We start from the raw sequence: 18,490 nt of genomic DNA, 5'->3' as shown, positions 1-18,490 counted from the left end.
AGCCAGGCAGACACCTATAGTGCCATTCATCAGTCCTGGAAAAAGCATTCCCGAGCTTGGCATTGCTCCAATGCTTGCCAAGCACATCCCAGGAGTGGCCACAGAGGGTTGGCTTTCACAGCAGCAAAACAGAAGAAAAGCAGGAGATCTGTGTGAGCCAGTGAGAGCAGTGGGGAGCACACTGCCATGGTCCTGAGAACCAGAAGGGTAAAAGCTGGAAAACTCATGCATTGGGATGAGGGCAATTTAACAGGGGAAGCAAAGGCTGCACACAGAACAAAGCAAAATAAGGTATGAATACCCTGCTTCCCATGGCTGGGCTGGTATTCAGCACCTCTAGCAGAGCAGGGTCCCATCACACATCACAGTGACTTGGTAGGACAAATGCCATCACACCAAATGACCCCTGCTTCCCTCTTCTTCCCCCATTTTATACACTGAGCCTGATGCCATATGGTCTGGAATATCCCCTGGGTCAGTTTGGGTCACCTGTCCTGTTGTGTCCCCTCCCATGTACCTCGAGTCCCCTCACCAGTGTGGCAGTAAGAAAAGCAGGAAAGGTCTTGGCTCTGTGCAAGCCCTGCTTAGCAATAGCAAAAAAGCAGCATCATCAACCCTGAGTTGAGCACAGGCCAAAACCACAGCCCCGTAACAGTCCCTGGGAACAAAATTAACTCTACTGCAGCCAAAACCAGCACAGAGGTGCAGAGCAGAAACTGTGGAGATGGCACCCTTGTCAATCCCCACTGGAGCCCATCAGTGCCCAGCAGCAGGGAAAGGGTTGGGGGCAAGTGGCAGTGCCCACACTGCACCAGTGCCTTGCAAGAACTGGTTTGCAGAGAAAAAAGAGAACAGGAACAGCCAAATCTGAGCACAGCTCAGTGAACTTTTATTGGTGAAATTCACAGATTTCACCCCAATGAGAGGGCTCTGCTGCTGCCCTGTAGCACAAGCCAGGCACCACAAGGATGCTCCATGGTGGGACTCAGTGCTGCCAGATGATTTTCAAGTTTGGGGGCACCTCTGTGGCCACGAGTTCATCGATCTTGCTCCCGTCCTTCACGAGGGATGTTGAGACACTTGAGCGCATCCAGAAGAGGGCAACAAGGCTGATGAGGGGCTTGGAACACAAATCCTAAGAGGAATGGCTGAGGGAGCTGTGGTTGTTCAGTCTGGAGAAAAGGAGACTCAGAGGTGACCTTAACACACTCTACAACTTCCTGAAAGATGGCTGTGGGCAGGTGGGGTTGGTCTCTTCCACCAGGCAGCATTTGACAGAACGAGAGGACACAGTTTCAAGCTGTGCCAGGGGAGATTTAGGTTGAATATTAGGAAAAAGTTTTTTAAAGAAAGGGTGATAAAATACTGGAATTATCTGCCTAGGGAGGTGGTGGAGTCACTATCCCTGGGTGTATTTAGAAAAAGCCTGGATGTTGCACTTGATGCCATGGTTTAGTTGAGCTGTTAGGGCATGGGTTGGACTTGATGATCTTGAAGGTCTCTTCCAACCCAGTGATTCTGTAATTCTGTGTATGTATGATTGAATCACTGGCCAATATAAACCTACAGCTCCAGCATTCAAACTCCACAAGCCATGACTCATTTATTTACAGTGACTGTAATCAGTGGTATAATAAATTGATTCAACTTATAAATAAATTCTAGCAACAACAGCATGCAGTAGAAATTCAATTCTTCATATTTTAAGTACATATCAGCAACTTTGAAACTTTGATTAAGATAATACAAAGCTGTATCTCAAATGCCATGAGAACAAAGTATGTCAACCACTGTATCAGTACGGTCAAAAATCAATATAAGATTCTCACACTAGAATGGAAAGAACATATTCAGAGATTGCAAAAGTAGTATAAATATGAAAAAACACCATATAGGTCAGGAAAGCAGGAAGGGAAAATGAAAGGAGGAGAACACACTGACATTTTCCCACAGTTTTAGCATGGGTGTAGCAAAGACCAACAGCGAATATTAAATGTTATCTATACTTAGTTTCTGCTACGTTCTTCTGCTTTTTTCATTTTGGGAAGCAAACTCGAAGCTGCCTCAATAGAGTAAACAGGATCACATACAAAAAGCTTGGGGGAAAACACAAAGCCATCCAAAGCAATAAAAATCTAATCTCATAAGGGAGCCATTAATACAACTCTTCCAAAAATGAGTATTTTTATTACCTGCTCAAGACAGTCCTGTGGTTTGAAATCTTTTGAGTGAAACAATTTAAACAACCAGCTCTATGAATGGCAGTGAGACAATCCTTTCTTTTCCCCAACCATTCAGTAACATACTACGAATTTTGAGCACACCATTAAATACTGTTTCCATTACCAGAAATCTTGATCATGAATGGAATCTTGTCCTGAATTCTTGTAATGTACAACATATATTTTACTAAGGAAGACAAACAAAAAGGAAAACATTTACCCCAACAACAGCTAACAAGCACTTAAGGTTTCTAGTAGAATATTTTCAGCTTGAAATTTGTAGTTCTAAATAGTAATCATTACTGTATGTGGTTAGGGCAGACAGTGGTTTTTCTCTCTTTGAATTCCTTTTGTGCCTGATGGCCTGATGAAATTACTTTCCAGGCTAACTAGGCCAGCAAATGTCTTTTAATACACTCATGCTGGCAGGGAAGAAGCTGTTACTCTCCCAGAAAGACAAAAGAAGATTCTGATTTTATTTTTCTTCAGTTTATTAATTACAAATCTGTGCAGTCAGTAAGTAACAGAAAGATGGGTATAAGTTCATCCACTTAGGAAAACATCCAGAAACCTGAAAAAAGGAGATAAAAGAAGTAATAAACCAACAATCAATTAAACAAAATAAACAAAAAAACCCCAACAACAACAAAACTCAAAATCCTTCCACCACCACTCCCCAAATCATCCAACCAATGAACCAGCCTAATCCAAAGTAAAACCAAAAGCATCCAAGCAAATACGGACCAACAGAAAATAAAATTATAGTACTAGTTTTAATGCCTGTGTTAGTTTTCACCATCCCCTTTCTCTTCTGAGAAAAGTCTCAGAACGTGTCTGTTTGCACAAGTTTATGGTTCCATTATACTTACAATGAAACATTGTCGTATTTGCCTATAGAAGCTGTGCAGCATGAAGGCAGATGGTGACTAGGAAAACATAACCAAATGACTATAAGTGCTTGAGAAGCAGGCTTACCACCAGGAGCAGGACCACGAGGTGTACTGGCTCCTTAGGGTATAAAGTGAAGCCAAAAAGATTCTGTAAAGAGAAAGTAACTTCAGGGGAGGTAAATTTAATAAAACAAGGAAATGTGAAGAACTGAAATGGTTATGGTTGCAAAGAAAGGCTCTTACATAAATGTGAATGCGTTATAAAAAAAAGGAAGAAAAAAGTCTATGGTAAAAAAAAAAATTGAAAAAAATTTAAAATAGCAATTAAAAAAAAAATCAGAAACTAAACTCCCACCCAACCACCACCACCTCTCCCCAAAACCAAAAAATATCCAATCAACCAAACCTAAAGCAAAAAATATCCAAGAAAATAGGGACCAACAGAAAAAAAATTTACAATGGTAATTTTAATCCCTGTGTTAGCTTGCACAATCCCCTTTCTTTTCTGAAACAAGTCTCACAACATTTCTGTTAGCACTAGTTTACACTTAGTTTAGACTTAAGTATTGTTATATTTTCCTACAGAATCTGTTCAGCATGAAGGGAGATGCTGGCTAGGAACCCACACCAAGTGACTAAAATTGCTTGAAAAGCAGACTTACCATCAGGAGCAGCATCAGGAGGCATAGCAGCTGCTTCAGGTTCGAAGTGATCCCGCAAAGATTCCCTTGCTATTGTTAATGCCTCAACTCTGGCAGCTGCCAGTGAGTAGAGACCCATAAAACTTATAAGGACGTGCTTTAAGTAAAAGTAAAAGAAATCATTAGTGCCAGGCAAGCTACACTTAAATGCCAAATAGAACACATCCAAATTTGCTAAAAAAGACACAATTTTTTTAGCAGAGAAATCAAACACAGTTTGTAAGCCAGGCATAATTTCAGTCCCAGGACTTAAACATCAAAAAGGTCTAACACTGGATTTTGTATTTCTTCTAAAATCTTGAACATTAATATCATTGAGGAAAAGGGAATGACTCCACATCTTAGTTAGAAGATGCTTTGATGGGATGTTTTCAATGCACTACAGCATTGTTGACTTGATACAATTCTTTCAATTTATTTCAATACAAGACGAAGTGCAGATTCAATTTCTGTTCACAAAAAAATTACCTCACAGTTTCAGGATAATGTTCACACTTCCAAAATGAGTCAGTTTACTAATCCTTTCACCCAAATAAAAAAAATTAACTGGCAGTAACAAAAGAAACATTGTAAACCTACAAACTTCTGAATACAAATAATCTGATTGCAATATAACTGGAAAAATGTAGCTATTTCCATGTATGTAGTGGAAGAATATTCCCATTTTGTTATATTGACTAGACTGATGATAAAGTTGGCAAAATAAGAGAGCACAAATGATTTGGCAGTACTGGTAACTTTATATCTACCCCAAGTACTCTCAAATAACTATTGAAATTATTGGTCTTCTTTACAGTGCTTAATTGCATTTTATTTGTTATTTTATTTGTAATTTTTCCTTTCAGATAGTATGAAATTGGTGTTTTGAATGTAAACCTTTGGTATAGACAAAAATCAGCTTAGTACCACAGGGATTTACAAGTTTTTTTTCAGTTTTCCTTTCCTTGGTTTCATACTGTTACTTTTCAGAATAGATCTTAACACAGCTGAAATCAATCAGGTTACTTCATTGTGGTGTCTGGAAAACACAGCAGTGGCAAATTAACCCGTATCACATCTTTTCTCATCAGAAAGAATCTCCAAAATCTCTTGGTGCTGTGGTTCTAGTCCTAAAAGAGGATTCTAGCAGATTTTAATGCCTTTAAATGAAATGCACTCGTCGCAGACTAAGGCAGCCCTGGAGGATGTGCCTGCAAACAGCTCCACTGCTTTAAATGACAAGTGTCCCTAAAGTGATACTCAGCTGCTTACCTCACTTAAGATTGCACGATTGCCCTTAATATAGCTTGGCACAGGGTAAAATTACAATCCCTTAGGTGATCTCTTGCTATAAAATGCCAATTTTATAGTAAAACCTCAATAATGTGCTTGGAAAGGAATCAAACTGGAACTTGAGATGAGGGCAGGGGAGAGAGAGAAGGGAAAGGGAGGAAGAGAGATGGGGAAAGGGAGAAAGAAGAAAAGGGAAGGGGAAAAGAAGTTCACAGTGCCACAGACTGTGAGCCATTGGTGCTGTTTATGTATGTCCTCAATTACCTAGTGTACCTGAAGCTGCCAGGTGAACGAGAACTTTACAATTCTGCCCCACCAGGGATCTCCCCAGCACGTACTGGACAATGTTAGTTATACCACAAGCACATTGTGCAAATATGAAATGCAACATTTTCTGTTTCTGACTCTCTTCCAGAAAGAAAGAGGGAACAGGCTGCAGGTGCTTCTGCAATTATTGTGAGGTCAAAAAGAATGGGAGTTGGGAGAAAAAACAAAACAAATCAGAAGCAGCATCCACTACCAAATTAGAAAAGCAAGATTTAAAAGCTGGTGATTGCCACAATATGTCCTGTGAAAAGATGCCAACCGTGAGACCTTTTGTGCATCTTTAAAATGGATCATCACTGAAGGGGAAGCATTTGTAATTCTACCCTTTGACAGAAAAGTTCATCTGTGCTAATTAAGCTTCATGGGAATCTCAAGGCATTACATATTTCCATACTTTAGTGTGACAACATGATAATGCACATAATTTATATCTTTATCATATTGAAATGCATGTATGCATACAAGAGGGCTACTGTGAGAAATTTGTACATTAGAATCTGCCTTTCTTGAATGTTTGATTTTGTGACCCTGATCCTGCAATTATATACTGCATTAGAACAGAAAATCTACAATAAATTGGAAGGAATTACTACAGAAACACACACTGTATGCAATACTTACCTTGTCTAAGTTCCTTGCACTTTATTACCTGTTTTCCCTCAGTTCAGACAGAGAAGCACAATGAAAGTAATATGTACTCACTCTGCATTTTGTTCTCTCATTGGGAAAAAAAAATCTGCCTTAGAACTAATTACCCTGCACAACTATAAAAATTAAGGGATAGTTTCTGTAGAAGACTCAAACTTAACAATAAGGAGACATTGCACTGAATCTCTGTTCAGAGCTGAAAATATGGCACATTTTCAGTTAATCTTTCTTTTTTTCCACTCATTTTGTCCAAACAAAATTGGTATTTTGAAATGTGCAAGTCTTTAAACCAATATGAGCAAAATAGCTTCTATATTTAAACATTCTAGATAACAGTTTCTTTTAAATGAGGAATGCTCAAAAACCTATTGAAAAAAATCTGATACTGACCAAGAAGGAGAATGCATGAAAATTTTTTTTTTTTTTTTTTTTTTTTCCTTTTTTTTCTTTTCTTTTTTTTGGTTGATTTTTTTTGTTTGTGGAGATCTTTCTTGTTTTTTTTAGTATTTTTTTTAAATTAGTCTTGTGTATATTAATGGGAGGGGGATAGAGGGGTATTAATTTTCAGATATAGATACTTCTGTGTATGTTTGCATTCCCATCTGTTACTTAACGCTGTAACTGCAAAATTGAAAGTTGCCATCATCTCTGAAATACCATGTGCAAGAGTATACGTGGAAATTATCTTTCACCTATTGACTACAATAGTTTTGAAGTTTTTGCTGTCCACATGCTCAGAGCAGCCTATCTGCCTGTTGTATCTCAGATGCAAAAAATTAAACAAAAACAAAATTAAACAGGATTGGTTTTAGACTCTGACCTGGAATGCTGCAGCCTCTGGCCTGCCCCTCATTGCTTCCTCTGAAAGGATCTCCAGCTGCAGGCTGGGGAGCAGCGTTGCTGCTGCAGCACCTGATGCCACAGCCTGGTCTCTAACCTAAAGGGAAAAAATAAACCCAGCATTAATAGTAATTCTCCTTCAGGCACACCAACTGGGATGAACTGGGTCTCCTTGAGCCCATTGAGTGAACTTGCATTGATTGGTGGACCTAATATCCATGAATACAGTATGATCAAATTTTCATTGCAAATAAATCTCTAACGCACTGTGCTGGGAGAGAATGCTACCAAAAAAACAAACCAAACCAAAGTAAAAACAAAAACAAAAAAACAAACCAAAAACCACCTTGCACTGATCTGAAAAGAGAAAGGCCAAGGCTATGGCATGTATGTATTACTGTAAAAACACAGCACTTGCTGCATGACATCCACTTCCCAAGTTTGACAGAAGTCAGTATGAAGATGATAGTGGCACAAAGGAAATCTTTTATCAGCAGAGTTTGCTGCAGGAGAAACACATAGTTTAGGTTCTGTCACTTTCTGTGAGCATTAAAGGAAAGAGACTTGAAAAAGGCATCTGAAAATTAAATTAACTACAGTATTGGTGAATGCAGAAACTAAAATAGATCTTCCCATGTTGCTGGGAATTAAAAATGTAGTAAGGGAAATTGACACTCCAAGGTACGAAGATGATTCTTTTGCTCTGTGCTGCTCTAGATTAAAAACAGTTATAAAACTATCTGCCATTAGAGCTATAAATGAAAATAGTCCTTTCTCCTAAATAATTAATATATACAGCTTTGATGGACCTTCAAATAGTCCTATACCAGGGCACAATTGTAAAAGTCAGAGAGAAAACTTGAGATTACTATTAAATTTAAAATATGCTTTAAAAATACCATAGAACTTTCTGACCATTATGACTTGCTGCCTTGCCATTTATGATGTTTCCAAGGTTAAAGTAGCAAACACAAAGCCAAATGTTTTATGACCCTCAAGTATATGACCTCATTACTCAGCAGAGGGTTAAGTCCACAACAATTGCCAATATTTTGTGTGTTCCATTCACTTGGCAACCAGAAACAGTGCTCAGTGAGGGAAGGAAAGTGAATTTTGTCATAACTTCTACATTTTAGAACAAGTTATTTGTACACTACAAACTTGCATTTTATTTCACTGTGGTTTTTTTAAGACAGAAGAAGTTGAGGGGGGAAACTTAAACACTAAGGAAAGCAAGTTGCTTTGCAACAACTTCTCCCCTGAGAATAAGCAATTCTAAGGCTTTGGCATGTTTGGAAACAAATCAGAGGAACACTTCATATTCTTACCACATTCAGGTTGGCATCCACAGCTTTCATATAATTGATGATCAACACTTTGTCTCTATTATAAAGGAAAAAAAAAACAAAAACAGAACAAAAACAACAGAGTAACTTTATAGAACTGAAGCTCTACCAATGTAGAAATTGATCTTCTGCTACTTTATGGCTGTCATGTCTTGTAAAATAATTGTTGATAACTCAAACTGTTATGATTTTCTCTCTTTTTCAAATCTCCAATGCAAACCTAAAAAAAGTTCATGTATCACTATTTGGTACATTTCCATTTGAAGGATGCTTCTGTCAAAGATAAGTAATTAAAATATATATAATATAGGCCTATCAATGAACAACCATCATAGGTTGGATACAGAGGCAATAAAAAGTTTCTAGCAGGATGGTATTATATTCTTGTATTGGAAAACACCGGCAGATTCTGTTTATTTCATCTGGTTTGCTTATATGTTCCAAGGGGGAAAAAAACCCCTATTTATTCTGAAGAGTTGCTAGAACAATGAATGGAAGGGTCGTTTTCTTTGTGGATATTCAGCTGCTATATACAGGGGAAAAATGCCAGTTTTAAAGCCACTTCACATTAAAATAACCTTTTCTGCATGTATGTATGGCCACAAGGAATGATCTTTGCTATAATGTTTAAAATACATTGGGGGAGGATGAAAAGGACAAGCTTTCTAGAACATATCCTTCTGCAGGTGACACCTGCTTTGATCAAACCATACCAAATAACATTTGTCATTTAATTAGCTTATTAAACATTTCATTGAGGACTATATGAATTGCATTCATTCCCTAGTGCATAAAACCCTTAAAGCTTCTCAGATGTTGTTCTTCAGAGGTTGAATGACCCCAGGCACGATGAGAAATTTTAATTAACTAAAATTTCTTTTAGATCCTAGTAATTGAACAACAATATTCATAATACATGCTTCATACTATGATAAGCATTAGAAAACAAAGTCTGCAAAGATTTATTTTTTTATCTGACCATATGACTGTAATAGGTCAGTAATAAGTCAAAGACATTCCTTTTGACTACCAGTCTTTTCAAGAGCAGTTCTTGAGCCTTTCCTTCCACTCCAGGTTATGGTGTAAATGGTACAAAACTCCCTGAAATCAGCTGGAAGATCTATCTTGGCCCACAGGAAAGGCTAGGTCCAAAATGGGTTTCAGTCTCTTTGGCAGCTAAGACCTGTCCCCTTGCTGATGCCTCTGTATTTACTATAAATAAATTGTATTTGTCTATAAAAAGATGGCGTGGAAACACAGGGAACAAACAATCATTTCTTAACTAAACTAAACCTTAAGGATCTGCTAAAGAGATGTTGTCAGATCAGTAAGATAGCACAGGTATTTTGTTTGCCAGTTATTTCAGAACCCAGAATTTGGAGCACTATTATGGGATAACTGCATAAAATGTATGACCTAGTGTTTTGAACTAACACTTTTGTTTTTAGAAGACTATCCCTGAATTTCAAAAAAAAAAAAAAAGAGACAGGTGTAGTTTTCTCCTCTAGCCTAACACTGGCCAGGCCTAAAACCCTGCCCATGGAAGTAGGAATTGAAATTTTTGTTCATTTAAAGGGAGATCCCCCAGACCCCAGGGCTCACTTTGCTGCCTGTTGGAGGGCACGTTCTGCCTCCTGGAGAGCTTCCCACAGCCGCTGCCGGTCCTGCTCCACGTCTTCCAGGAGTTTCTGCTGGTGATTTAGAGCTTGGTCTCTTCTCCTCAGCTCCTCAGTTGCATCAGAGAAGCTCTGCCAGCAGACAGAGGGCAGAGTTACTCATCAGCCCAAATAAACTTCACTCTAGGCTTTTGACAATGTGGGTGACAAATTGATTTAAAAAACTTCTCATGAACATTCTTTTTGAATAATCTCATTCCAGCTAACTTTACCCTGTTGAAGACAAATCTTCCTTTAGGATACATAAATCACAACATTTCCAACAAATGGGACAACCTGTATTTCTGAAGACCAAACTGTAATTTATATGGGATATTTTGTTCTATGAATCAAAAGGAAACCAGTGGAAAAGGGGTATTTCTAAATACATCTGACTTCTAGTTTAGTGACATTTACAAAGCAAGTTTTCTGGAAAATTCTGTTAAAAGTTAATCAATATTATGCTTGCTTTCCAAAGGAATACAAATCCAAAATTTGTAGAAAGGAGAAACTCTTTTAAGTAAGAGTGTCTCCAAATCAAATATACTTACATGTTGAAGTTCATTTAATTGCTCTTGAAGTCTGTGGGCTTTTTCAGCCTCTTTTTGCACTTCATTGAAAGACCATTTGAATTCTTCAAGCTGCAAGTGCAGCAAGCGGGACTCTACCTCTGCAGTATGAAGCCTTTGCGAAATTTCAAACATTTCCTGCTGCAGGATTGCTATGTTTCTCTGTCAGCAAACAGAAGTTGATGGGCTATAAAATCTGCTATTTTAGCAATAAAATAAATCATATTTAAGACCCAAGAAAATTAAGACAAAACTATTATTTTTCCTCTGTCTCTAAAAGACATACACAAGGACAAAAGTTTGAACCTGTCGCCTACCATGTGTTGCTACAAATTCTGTTTACAAGGAAGTACTATTTTCACCTAAAGTCTACTATAAAAGATTATGACAGAAAGAGTTTATCCTTTCATTTTGGTTGAAGGGAAGAAGGTTATTTTTACTGAAAGAAAGGATGGTAAACATGAGAAAATAGAAAACAGTAATAAAAAGCTACCTTAACATTTACATCAAGCTAAATCAAATTTGTTCTGATAAGCTAATAAAATTCTAGTAGAACTTCAAAAAATATATTTTACTTGGATACACTAAACCTCCTCCAAAAATTCTTTGTCAATAAAAGAAATGACCTATCAACACCCTAATCCCTAATGTGTGACAAATCAACTTCTGAGTGCCCACACAGTGGTACTTCATTGTAATGCACTCATGACCAGCCTGAAACAAAATGAATGGTGCTATCAAGGGAGCTTTACTGTAAACCTCTGTTTCCATGAAGGAGGACCGTAAATCTGCTTACTGTGCTGGGCAGTCTGTCATAAAATCCAGCTTCCAGAGCCTGGGCATTTACTCTGTGGAGTCCACTAGCCAGCCTCTGTATCAGGGAGTCCTTCTCCAGGTAAACTCTGCACTCACAAGGTTTCCCTTGAACTGTCTCCATCAACACGCTGAGATTGTCCATCAATTTTGAAAAGGAGTTTCTGGCTGGACTGATAAGTGAGTGTCCAGAAACCCAGGAGTTTGGATCTTTAAGAAACAACAACAAAAAGGAAACATCAAGCAGGTTATTAGTTCTGGTTTCTTATAATATCTGTCTCTGTTTTATGTATACAGGATGGAACTTGCAAATATTCTGAAATACAGAATACTGAATCTGACACATGGTTAAAACTTTGCTTTTTAAGGATATGGATTCAATTTATTGAAAACAGCATAATCAAAGAAGAAAGTGCCTGAAACTGAATCTAAACACATTTGATTCAATGGCAACTTTTATACGAATTTAGTGTTCAGCCTTCTGGAAAATTAATCACCTTGTCTTTGTCCTGCTATTTCCCTTTATTCATACAAATTATCCCTCTTATAATGTTCTTTTTTCTGTGACAAAAATGTGGTGACTCTAAATTTGGGGACATGTTAATAAAGAACCAGGGCTGGCAGCCATGCATAGATGAACCAAGGGAGCCTGTATCAGTTCTCACTGCAAATAAACTCCAAAAACTCTGCAGCCTTCTGCTCCCATGGTTCTATATACTGCAAGGATAAAATATCCTATGAGCCATTAAAGAAAATTAATCTGTTCCAACAGTACAGAAATGTGATCATTCAGAGAATGTACAAGAGAGGTATTATTTTACCCTGCAATAAAATTACTCCTTCAGGGAAACAGTCCAACTAAAATTCCTATTGACTAGCTCAGGATATAATCTCTAGTCAAAGGTATCTATCATAATAATCAGAAATATCTCTTCAGAGCTACGATCCAGAATAGTTTATACAAAATTGTAAAAATGGAAATTACGTGACCACCCTGGTTTATTTATTTTTAAAATATATTTCTGCCACAACAATATATTGTTAAAATTACCTGGTTTGTTGAGAACATCCTGCAGTTCAGAGAAGGAACTGATTATTGCAGTATAGAGGTTAGAGCTAGTCAACCAGTCAAGTGCTTCAATACAATCAACTCCTTCCTCTTTAAAACCTGTGGAACAGAATTGCAGCTAGCAGGATAACTGAATTACTAAGATACAGCACACTGCTATCTCCAGCTTTTTCAGAAATTAACCAAAAAAATGCACACACAGATTAATCAGGATAATTTAGACCATATTAAGCATGCTTCCAGAACTACAAATAAAAAAAATATAATAATAAAATATAATAATAAAATATAATAATAAAATATAATAATTATAATACTATAATAATATAATATAATATAATATAATATAATATAATATAATATAATATAATATAATATAATATAATATAATATAATATAATATAATATAATAATAATAATAATAATAATAATAATAATAATAATAATAATAATGTAATAATAATAGTAATAATAATAGTAATAAAAGTAGATGAATCTTCTAACTTGCAAGACATTTTTGGTACCATTTATCCTTGTAGGGGGAAGCATAAATTGGTCTGGCAATAGAAAGGGACAAATAGACATAATCTCTAAAGAGAATTTCTAAAACCTATGCTAGTATTTCACCTGGATCAGAAAGCAATTTTTTTATATGTTTTAGTAGGAAATAAATATTAAAAAATATTTGATAATAAGAGGAAAAGCCTTTGAAAAAAGCACAAATAGCAAGTTGATGGTTAATCATTTCGAAACATTGCATTTACCAGAGAGAAGATGCTGTAACACTTAGTTCTGAAATATGTAACACAAATATCAATATTACATAGTGTTGAGTTCATGTGTATTATTGCATTTTTACCTGCAATGCTTAACAGACTAGGCATTTCCTTCCAGGGTGAAATACATTTGTCAAGAAACATAAAAACCACAAATCCATAAATAATATTTGTCAAATGTCATTAAATATCTTTATGCCCCAGCAATAATAACATTGCTCTTTGTTATTCCCTAACCATGTAATTTACATAATGTTTTAAAACCATTTCACTTACTTGACTCATGATGCCTGCCTTTGGATTCTCCCACACAAACTTGAACTCTAGTGCTTCCTCTTGAGCCATCTGTCCAGACAAAAAGGGAGTAAGAATATCGGGCCAGAGCTCTAAGCCTGTTGGTGGCCAGAACTGCAATCACAGCTCTTCTGAACACATAGATCAGCTGTTTGGCTCTTCTCTGCCTCAGCCTTTCTTCGTCTTTATTGCTTTCCATGTTAGTAGGGAGAGCATAAAGGAGAGTCCTGATCTTCTGGTTCACTAATTCGTGAAAGTTTGCCTGGTCCTGGAGAATGTCTCTTTGGGAAGACATAGCACACAGTCGATTGTAGAGAGGACACAGGGCCCCTGACAGCAGTGCACAGGCTGCCAGCAGAGATGAGCGTTCCTTGTGAGCGTGTGACAATGCATTTCTCACAGAATTGTTCTCATGGGCCAGCTTCTCGCAGATTTTTTCAAGGCCATACACCTTTTGCCTGCTTTTCTGTGCTGTTTCTTCCCATTCCTGCCACATAAACAAACCAAACAGAAATGGAAGAAATATTAATTCGGTGGTTTTTACTTAGACAAGAGCTAAAAGAAAATAGTTAATTCTGCCGGTCAAATGATGCATTAAAGGGGCAAAAATTGTTAGTAATGATGGTGATGAAAGTATCTCTTCTAGTAAACAATTATGAATTAAAATCAGATGTATGAAACCAAAGCAATGGTATGAGGGAAATTCGTATGATCATCATCTGCAAATGGACTCCTGATTTCTGACAACAATCCACCGCCATGACAGCTCACAGAAGGTTCAACACCACCTGTCTCACCACAATATAGTTTTCTGAGTTGACTTTACAACAGTAATAACATCCTCCAATTTCAGAGAGAACATTCCTCTACCAAGCAGAAGGCCAGTGTGAGAGGAAAAACATAAGGAAGGCTGGATCATGAAACTAGACAGATTAAATTTTTAACCATGCAAAGATTTCCAGTCCTGAAATCTGCATCAAATGCAGCATTATTCTGATGAAGTAATTTGCAGTAACTCACAAATAACGAGGGAGATCTAGCTCCTTTATTCACAACATTTTAATTGAAACAAGTGTGAAGGAATGTGATCGTAAAGACAGTAAATGGTGGTTGTAGAATAATGGAACATTTTGGAGTGCAAACAGCTAATCTAACAAGAAGTGAGAACTTTACACTTTTAAACCACTTCTCATTGTAGTATCATTAAAACAGAGTCACTTAACTCTGTTGAAATCTGCCATTGTCCTTAGAGTCAATACATATGTAACTAAATTTATCCCTAGTTAACACCACATTATTGCTACTCTATACAATCTCTGCAAATTATGATGCTGAAAAAGTAGCTGCTGTCCTCTGTAATTCCTAAAATAAGCAAATTCAATCTTACAGTTTTAACATTCTCAGAAAAAAAAATATACTACCAGCTGTAGACCAAATCAGTCTTCTGAATTGGGGCTGTAGACCAAATTCTCTTCGGAATGCTTCAGCAAGGTAATTTATTTATATATTAGCGCAGTGATGGGTTGGTTTCTTGTTAGCTATTTTTAAAAAAAAAACTTTAAAAATATATGAAAGTTTCCAAATTATCTTAAACTGCTAAGGGGCTTAAACTACTGAAATAATCCATCAAATGTGTGAAGAAAAAAATTAGAAGTCCAGAGTGCATTACCTGTGCTCTTGCATGAACTTCTGCAAGGAGATTTGAGTACTGGTTCTCAAGATACTGCTTTTCTTTCTGCCAGCAGTCTTCCTGTGCTTTTAACTGTCCAGACATTTTCACAAAAGCGTCCTCCTGGTTCTGCTGAAGGTTGTTCATAGTGTCAGTCTTGTGCTTGCAAATATATTCTAGGTGAGATATCTGTGTGACAAGCATTTAAGAAGAAATTATTCCTTACCTTTTCACTTTAAGTTAAGCACAGACTATTCCAGCATAAAATCTGAACTGTAATGTCGTCAATATTTTTATTAAAACTAAGTAAAACCTTTCATGGAAGATTAATTACTTGGTTCTCAAGACAAAACTGAAACATATTTTGAAATAAAATTTGGTTTTTATTTTATTTGGTTTCAGTTTTGCCATCCTTGTACCATCTTGTAGATGTTTGCCAACTTCTTTGTAGGAAACCTTATCCAGGTACTTCATACTTTTTTTTTTTTTTAACAATTGTATTAAATTTTAGTAAATTAGTAAAATCCAAATATATTCTTTAGAAGTTTGTGATGATCACAAACAATAATTTTAAAAAAGCCTTCAATTTTTTGTTTGTTTCTTTGTGGGTGTTTGTTTTTGTTTTTGTTTTTCTTTTTCTTTTTCTTTTTCTTTTTCTTTTTCTTTTTCTTTTTCTTTTTCTTTTTCTTTTCTTTTTCTTTTTCTTTTTCTTTTTCTTTTTCTTTTTCTTTTTCTTTTTCTTTTTCTTTTTCTTTTTCTTTTTCTTTTTCTTTTTCTTTTTCTTTTTCTTTTTCTTTTTCTTTTTCTTTTTCTTTTTCTTTTTCTTTTTCTTTTTCTTTTTCTTTTTCTTTTTTTTGTGGTTTTGTTTGTTTTTGTTTGGTGCTTTTTGTTGGTGATGTTTAAAAGCCAGGACATTCCAGATTATTATTAAGTTTTAACACAATTCCAGGGAATTCTAGCATTGAGAATGTTTTCCTTATGAGTAGCTTCTAAGTTCATGATGTGTATTCAAAAAGCATGAAGGGATTCACTCTTGTGGTTTAACACTGCACCTCCCATGCAAACTAAATGGAGGAATGAATCAAGCCAACAATGATCTCCAAATGGACACATCTGCACCTTGTTACTAGAAGTATCAGCAAGGTACTTCTGGATAGATCACACAGAACTGCAGGAAAAAAGGTTTTGTACAACACAGTCTAAAGTCCCAGAAAAGCTGCTAAGCACATGAGAAGAGCCCTAGAGACCTCACAATCACTCTTAATAACAGTACTGAATTAAAAAGCAAGCAACAATAAGACACAAGCCCCACAAATACGGCCAACAATATTCACCCCCTTCCCTTTCCTTCCCTTCCTTTTCTTCCTCTACTTCAAAAGAGAAATAAACCAGAACAAAAAGTGGAACCCTAAAGAGTGGCAGAGCTTAGTCTCTAGAGCCAACTGACTTATTTAAAAAGGGACTTTTTCCTCTCTAAAAACACAAGAATTTCTTGCATTAAAATCACTCAAAAAGTACAGCTCTCCCTTCACACAAATACTAACAGGTTTTATAATAGTTATTTCTATTGTGTTTCTGAATAAAAATGTCATAATCCAGAAGTTACAATTAAACAAAACAAAACAAAAAAAAAACCAACACAGGCATTTTTTCAAATAGTACATCTGAATTATAAACACATAATTTAAAGATGGTGTTCTTGGACAAAGTGTCTTTTGCCCCAGGATTATGGTAAAATAAAGAGTTGCTTCATGACTGCGAATGACTACATTCTGTGAATTTCTTCATCAGTAAGATGAATTTATTGTCTTTTAATTAGGTCCCTGTGGCTAGTATCAGATAGCCCTTTCAGCATGTCCTGCACAGAAAGCAGAGCTGAGAGATTTGATGCACACTCCAGTCAGATCTAAATGCCCACAGCAACAGCACCAAATGAGCAGTGGACGACTCATAATTAATGATATTCATTTGTTAACGTCCAAATCCTTTTGGGGGGATGTATGTCAGTCTTTTTTTACAAGACTGCTGTGTGAACAAATGTCAATGAGCTCAGCAGAGTCAGCTCACCCTCTTGTTAGCCTTGTGGAAGTTCAAGATCAGGGATTCAACATTCTCACGCAAGAGTTCACAAAACTCTCTCCAGGGTAACAATTCCAGGGGAACATCCGGGTGTCTGGCAATCATATGGCCATCTGCCATGCTCTGGAATATGCTCAAGAGGATGGACAGCTCCCTCTGGAACACAAAGAAAAATTAATTGCTGTATCTGGGCAATGTTAAACTCAAGAGAGAGGCATCATATGTGTAGTAGCAGTGCTGCATGCAGCTGAAAACAAGCCCTCAAAGTTACTTCTCACTGCTTTGTAAAATTCCTCAGTTCATTTCTAATAATAGCAGTCATAATATTGCACAATATTACAGCAGCATAAGAAAACAGGTTTCACAAAATGTATCTAATTAGATACAGCATGTAAATGAAGTATGTGAATAAATTCCAGTCCTGTGGGGACCACAACCATGACCTGGTACAGATAAAAATTTCTACGCTTTTATGGGATGCAATTCATTCACCCATGTTAACACTTTCAGGTGCATTCAAACTGTGTCCCAACACCTGAACAGCTCACAGAAAATTATCCAGTTGTTGTGCTTGGCAACACAACACACTCTAAATTCTATTAAAATTTTGTTTTGCATAGATTACATATGATTAAATCACTGGCCAAAATAGGTCTGCAGCTCCAGCATTCAAACTCCATAAGCCATGCCTCATGTATTTACAGTGACTGTAATCAGTGGTATAATAAATTGATTCAACTTATAAATAAATTCTAGCAACAACAGCATGCAGTAGAAATTCAATTCTTCATATTTTAAGTACATATCAGCAACTTTGAAACTTTGATTAAGATAATACAAAGCTGTATCTCAAATGCCATGAGAACAAAGTATGTCAACCACTGTATCAGTACGGTCAAAAGTCAATATAAGATTCTCACACTAGAATGGAAAGAACATATTCAGGGATTGTAAAAGTAGTATAAATATGAAAAAACACCATATAGGTCAGGAAAGCAGGAAGGGAAAATGAAAGGAGGAGAACACACTGACATTTTCCCACAGTTTTAGCATGGGTGTAGCAAAGACCAACAGCAAATATTAAATGTTATCTATACTTAGTTTCTGCTACGTTCTTCTGCTTTTTCATTTTGGGAAGCAAACTCGAAGCTGCCTCAATAGAGTAAACAGGATCACATACAAAAAGCTTGGGGGAAAACACAAAGCCATCCAAAGCAATAAAAATCTAATCTCATAAGGGAGCCATTAATACAACTCTTCCAAAAATGAGTATTTTTATTACCTGCTCAAGACAGTCCTGTGGTTTGAAATCTTTTGAGC

The 18,490-nt window shown here is 36.5% G+C and overlaps 1 protein-coding gene across 1 annotated transcript in view; it reads right to left on the bottom strand.

The window, feature by feature from the left end:
* Positions 1-2,591: 2,591 nt before the first annotated feature.
* The window catches only part of LOC130265513 (coiled-coil domain-containing protein 171-like), a 32,637-nt gene continuing 16,738 nt past the window's right edge, over positions 2,592-18,490 (bottom strand). The window contains exons 10-21 of the mRNA XM_056514624.1: positions 17,159-17,326; positions 15,092-15,280; positions 13,405-13,909; positions 12,335-12,451; positions 11,267-11,493; positions 10,453-10,632; positions 9,849-9,994; positions 8,229-8,283; positions 6,881-6,997; positions 3,775-3,910; positions 3,198-3,260; positions 2,592-2,793 (exon numbers count right to left, since the gene is read on the bottom strand). Coding sequence (XP_056370599.1) covers positions 3,232-3,260; positions 3,775-3,910; positions 6,881-6,997; positions 8,229-8,283; positions 9,849-9,994; positions 10,453-10,632; positions 11,267-11,493; positions 12,335-12,451; positions 13,405-13,909; positions 15,092-15,280; positions 17,159-17,326 — 1,869 coding nt within the window. The 3' untranslated portion in view covers positions 2,592-2,793; positions 3,198-3,231. The remainder of the gene's footprint in view (positions 2,794-3,197; positions 3,261-3,774; positions 3,911-6,880; positions 6,998-8,228; positions 8,284-9,848; positions 9,995-10,452; positions 10,633-11,266; positions 11,494-12,334; positions 12,452-13,404; positions 13,910-15,091; positions 15,281-17,158; positions 17,327-18,490) is intronic.

The sequence above is a fragment of the Oenanthe melanoleuca genome, chromosome Z (assembly GCF_029582105.1).
Source record: "Oenanthe melanoleuca isolate GR-GAL-2019-014 chromosome Z, OMel1.0, whole genome shotgun sequence".
Taxonomy (NCBI): Eukaryota; Metazoa; Chordata; class Aves; order Passeriformes; family Muscicapidae; genus Oenanthe; species Oenanthe melanoleuca.
This window is presented reverse-complemented; position numbering and strand designations above follow the sequence as displayed.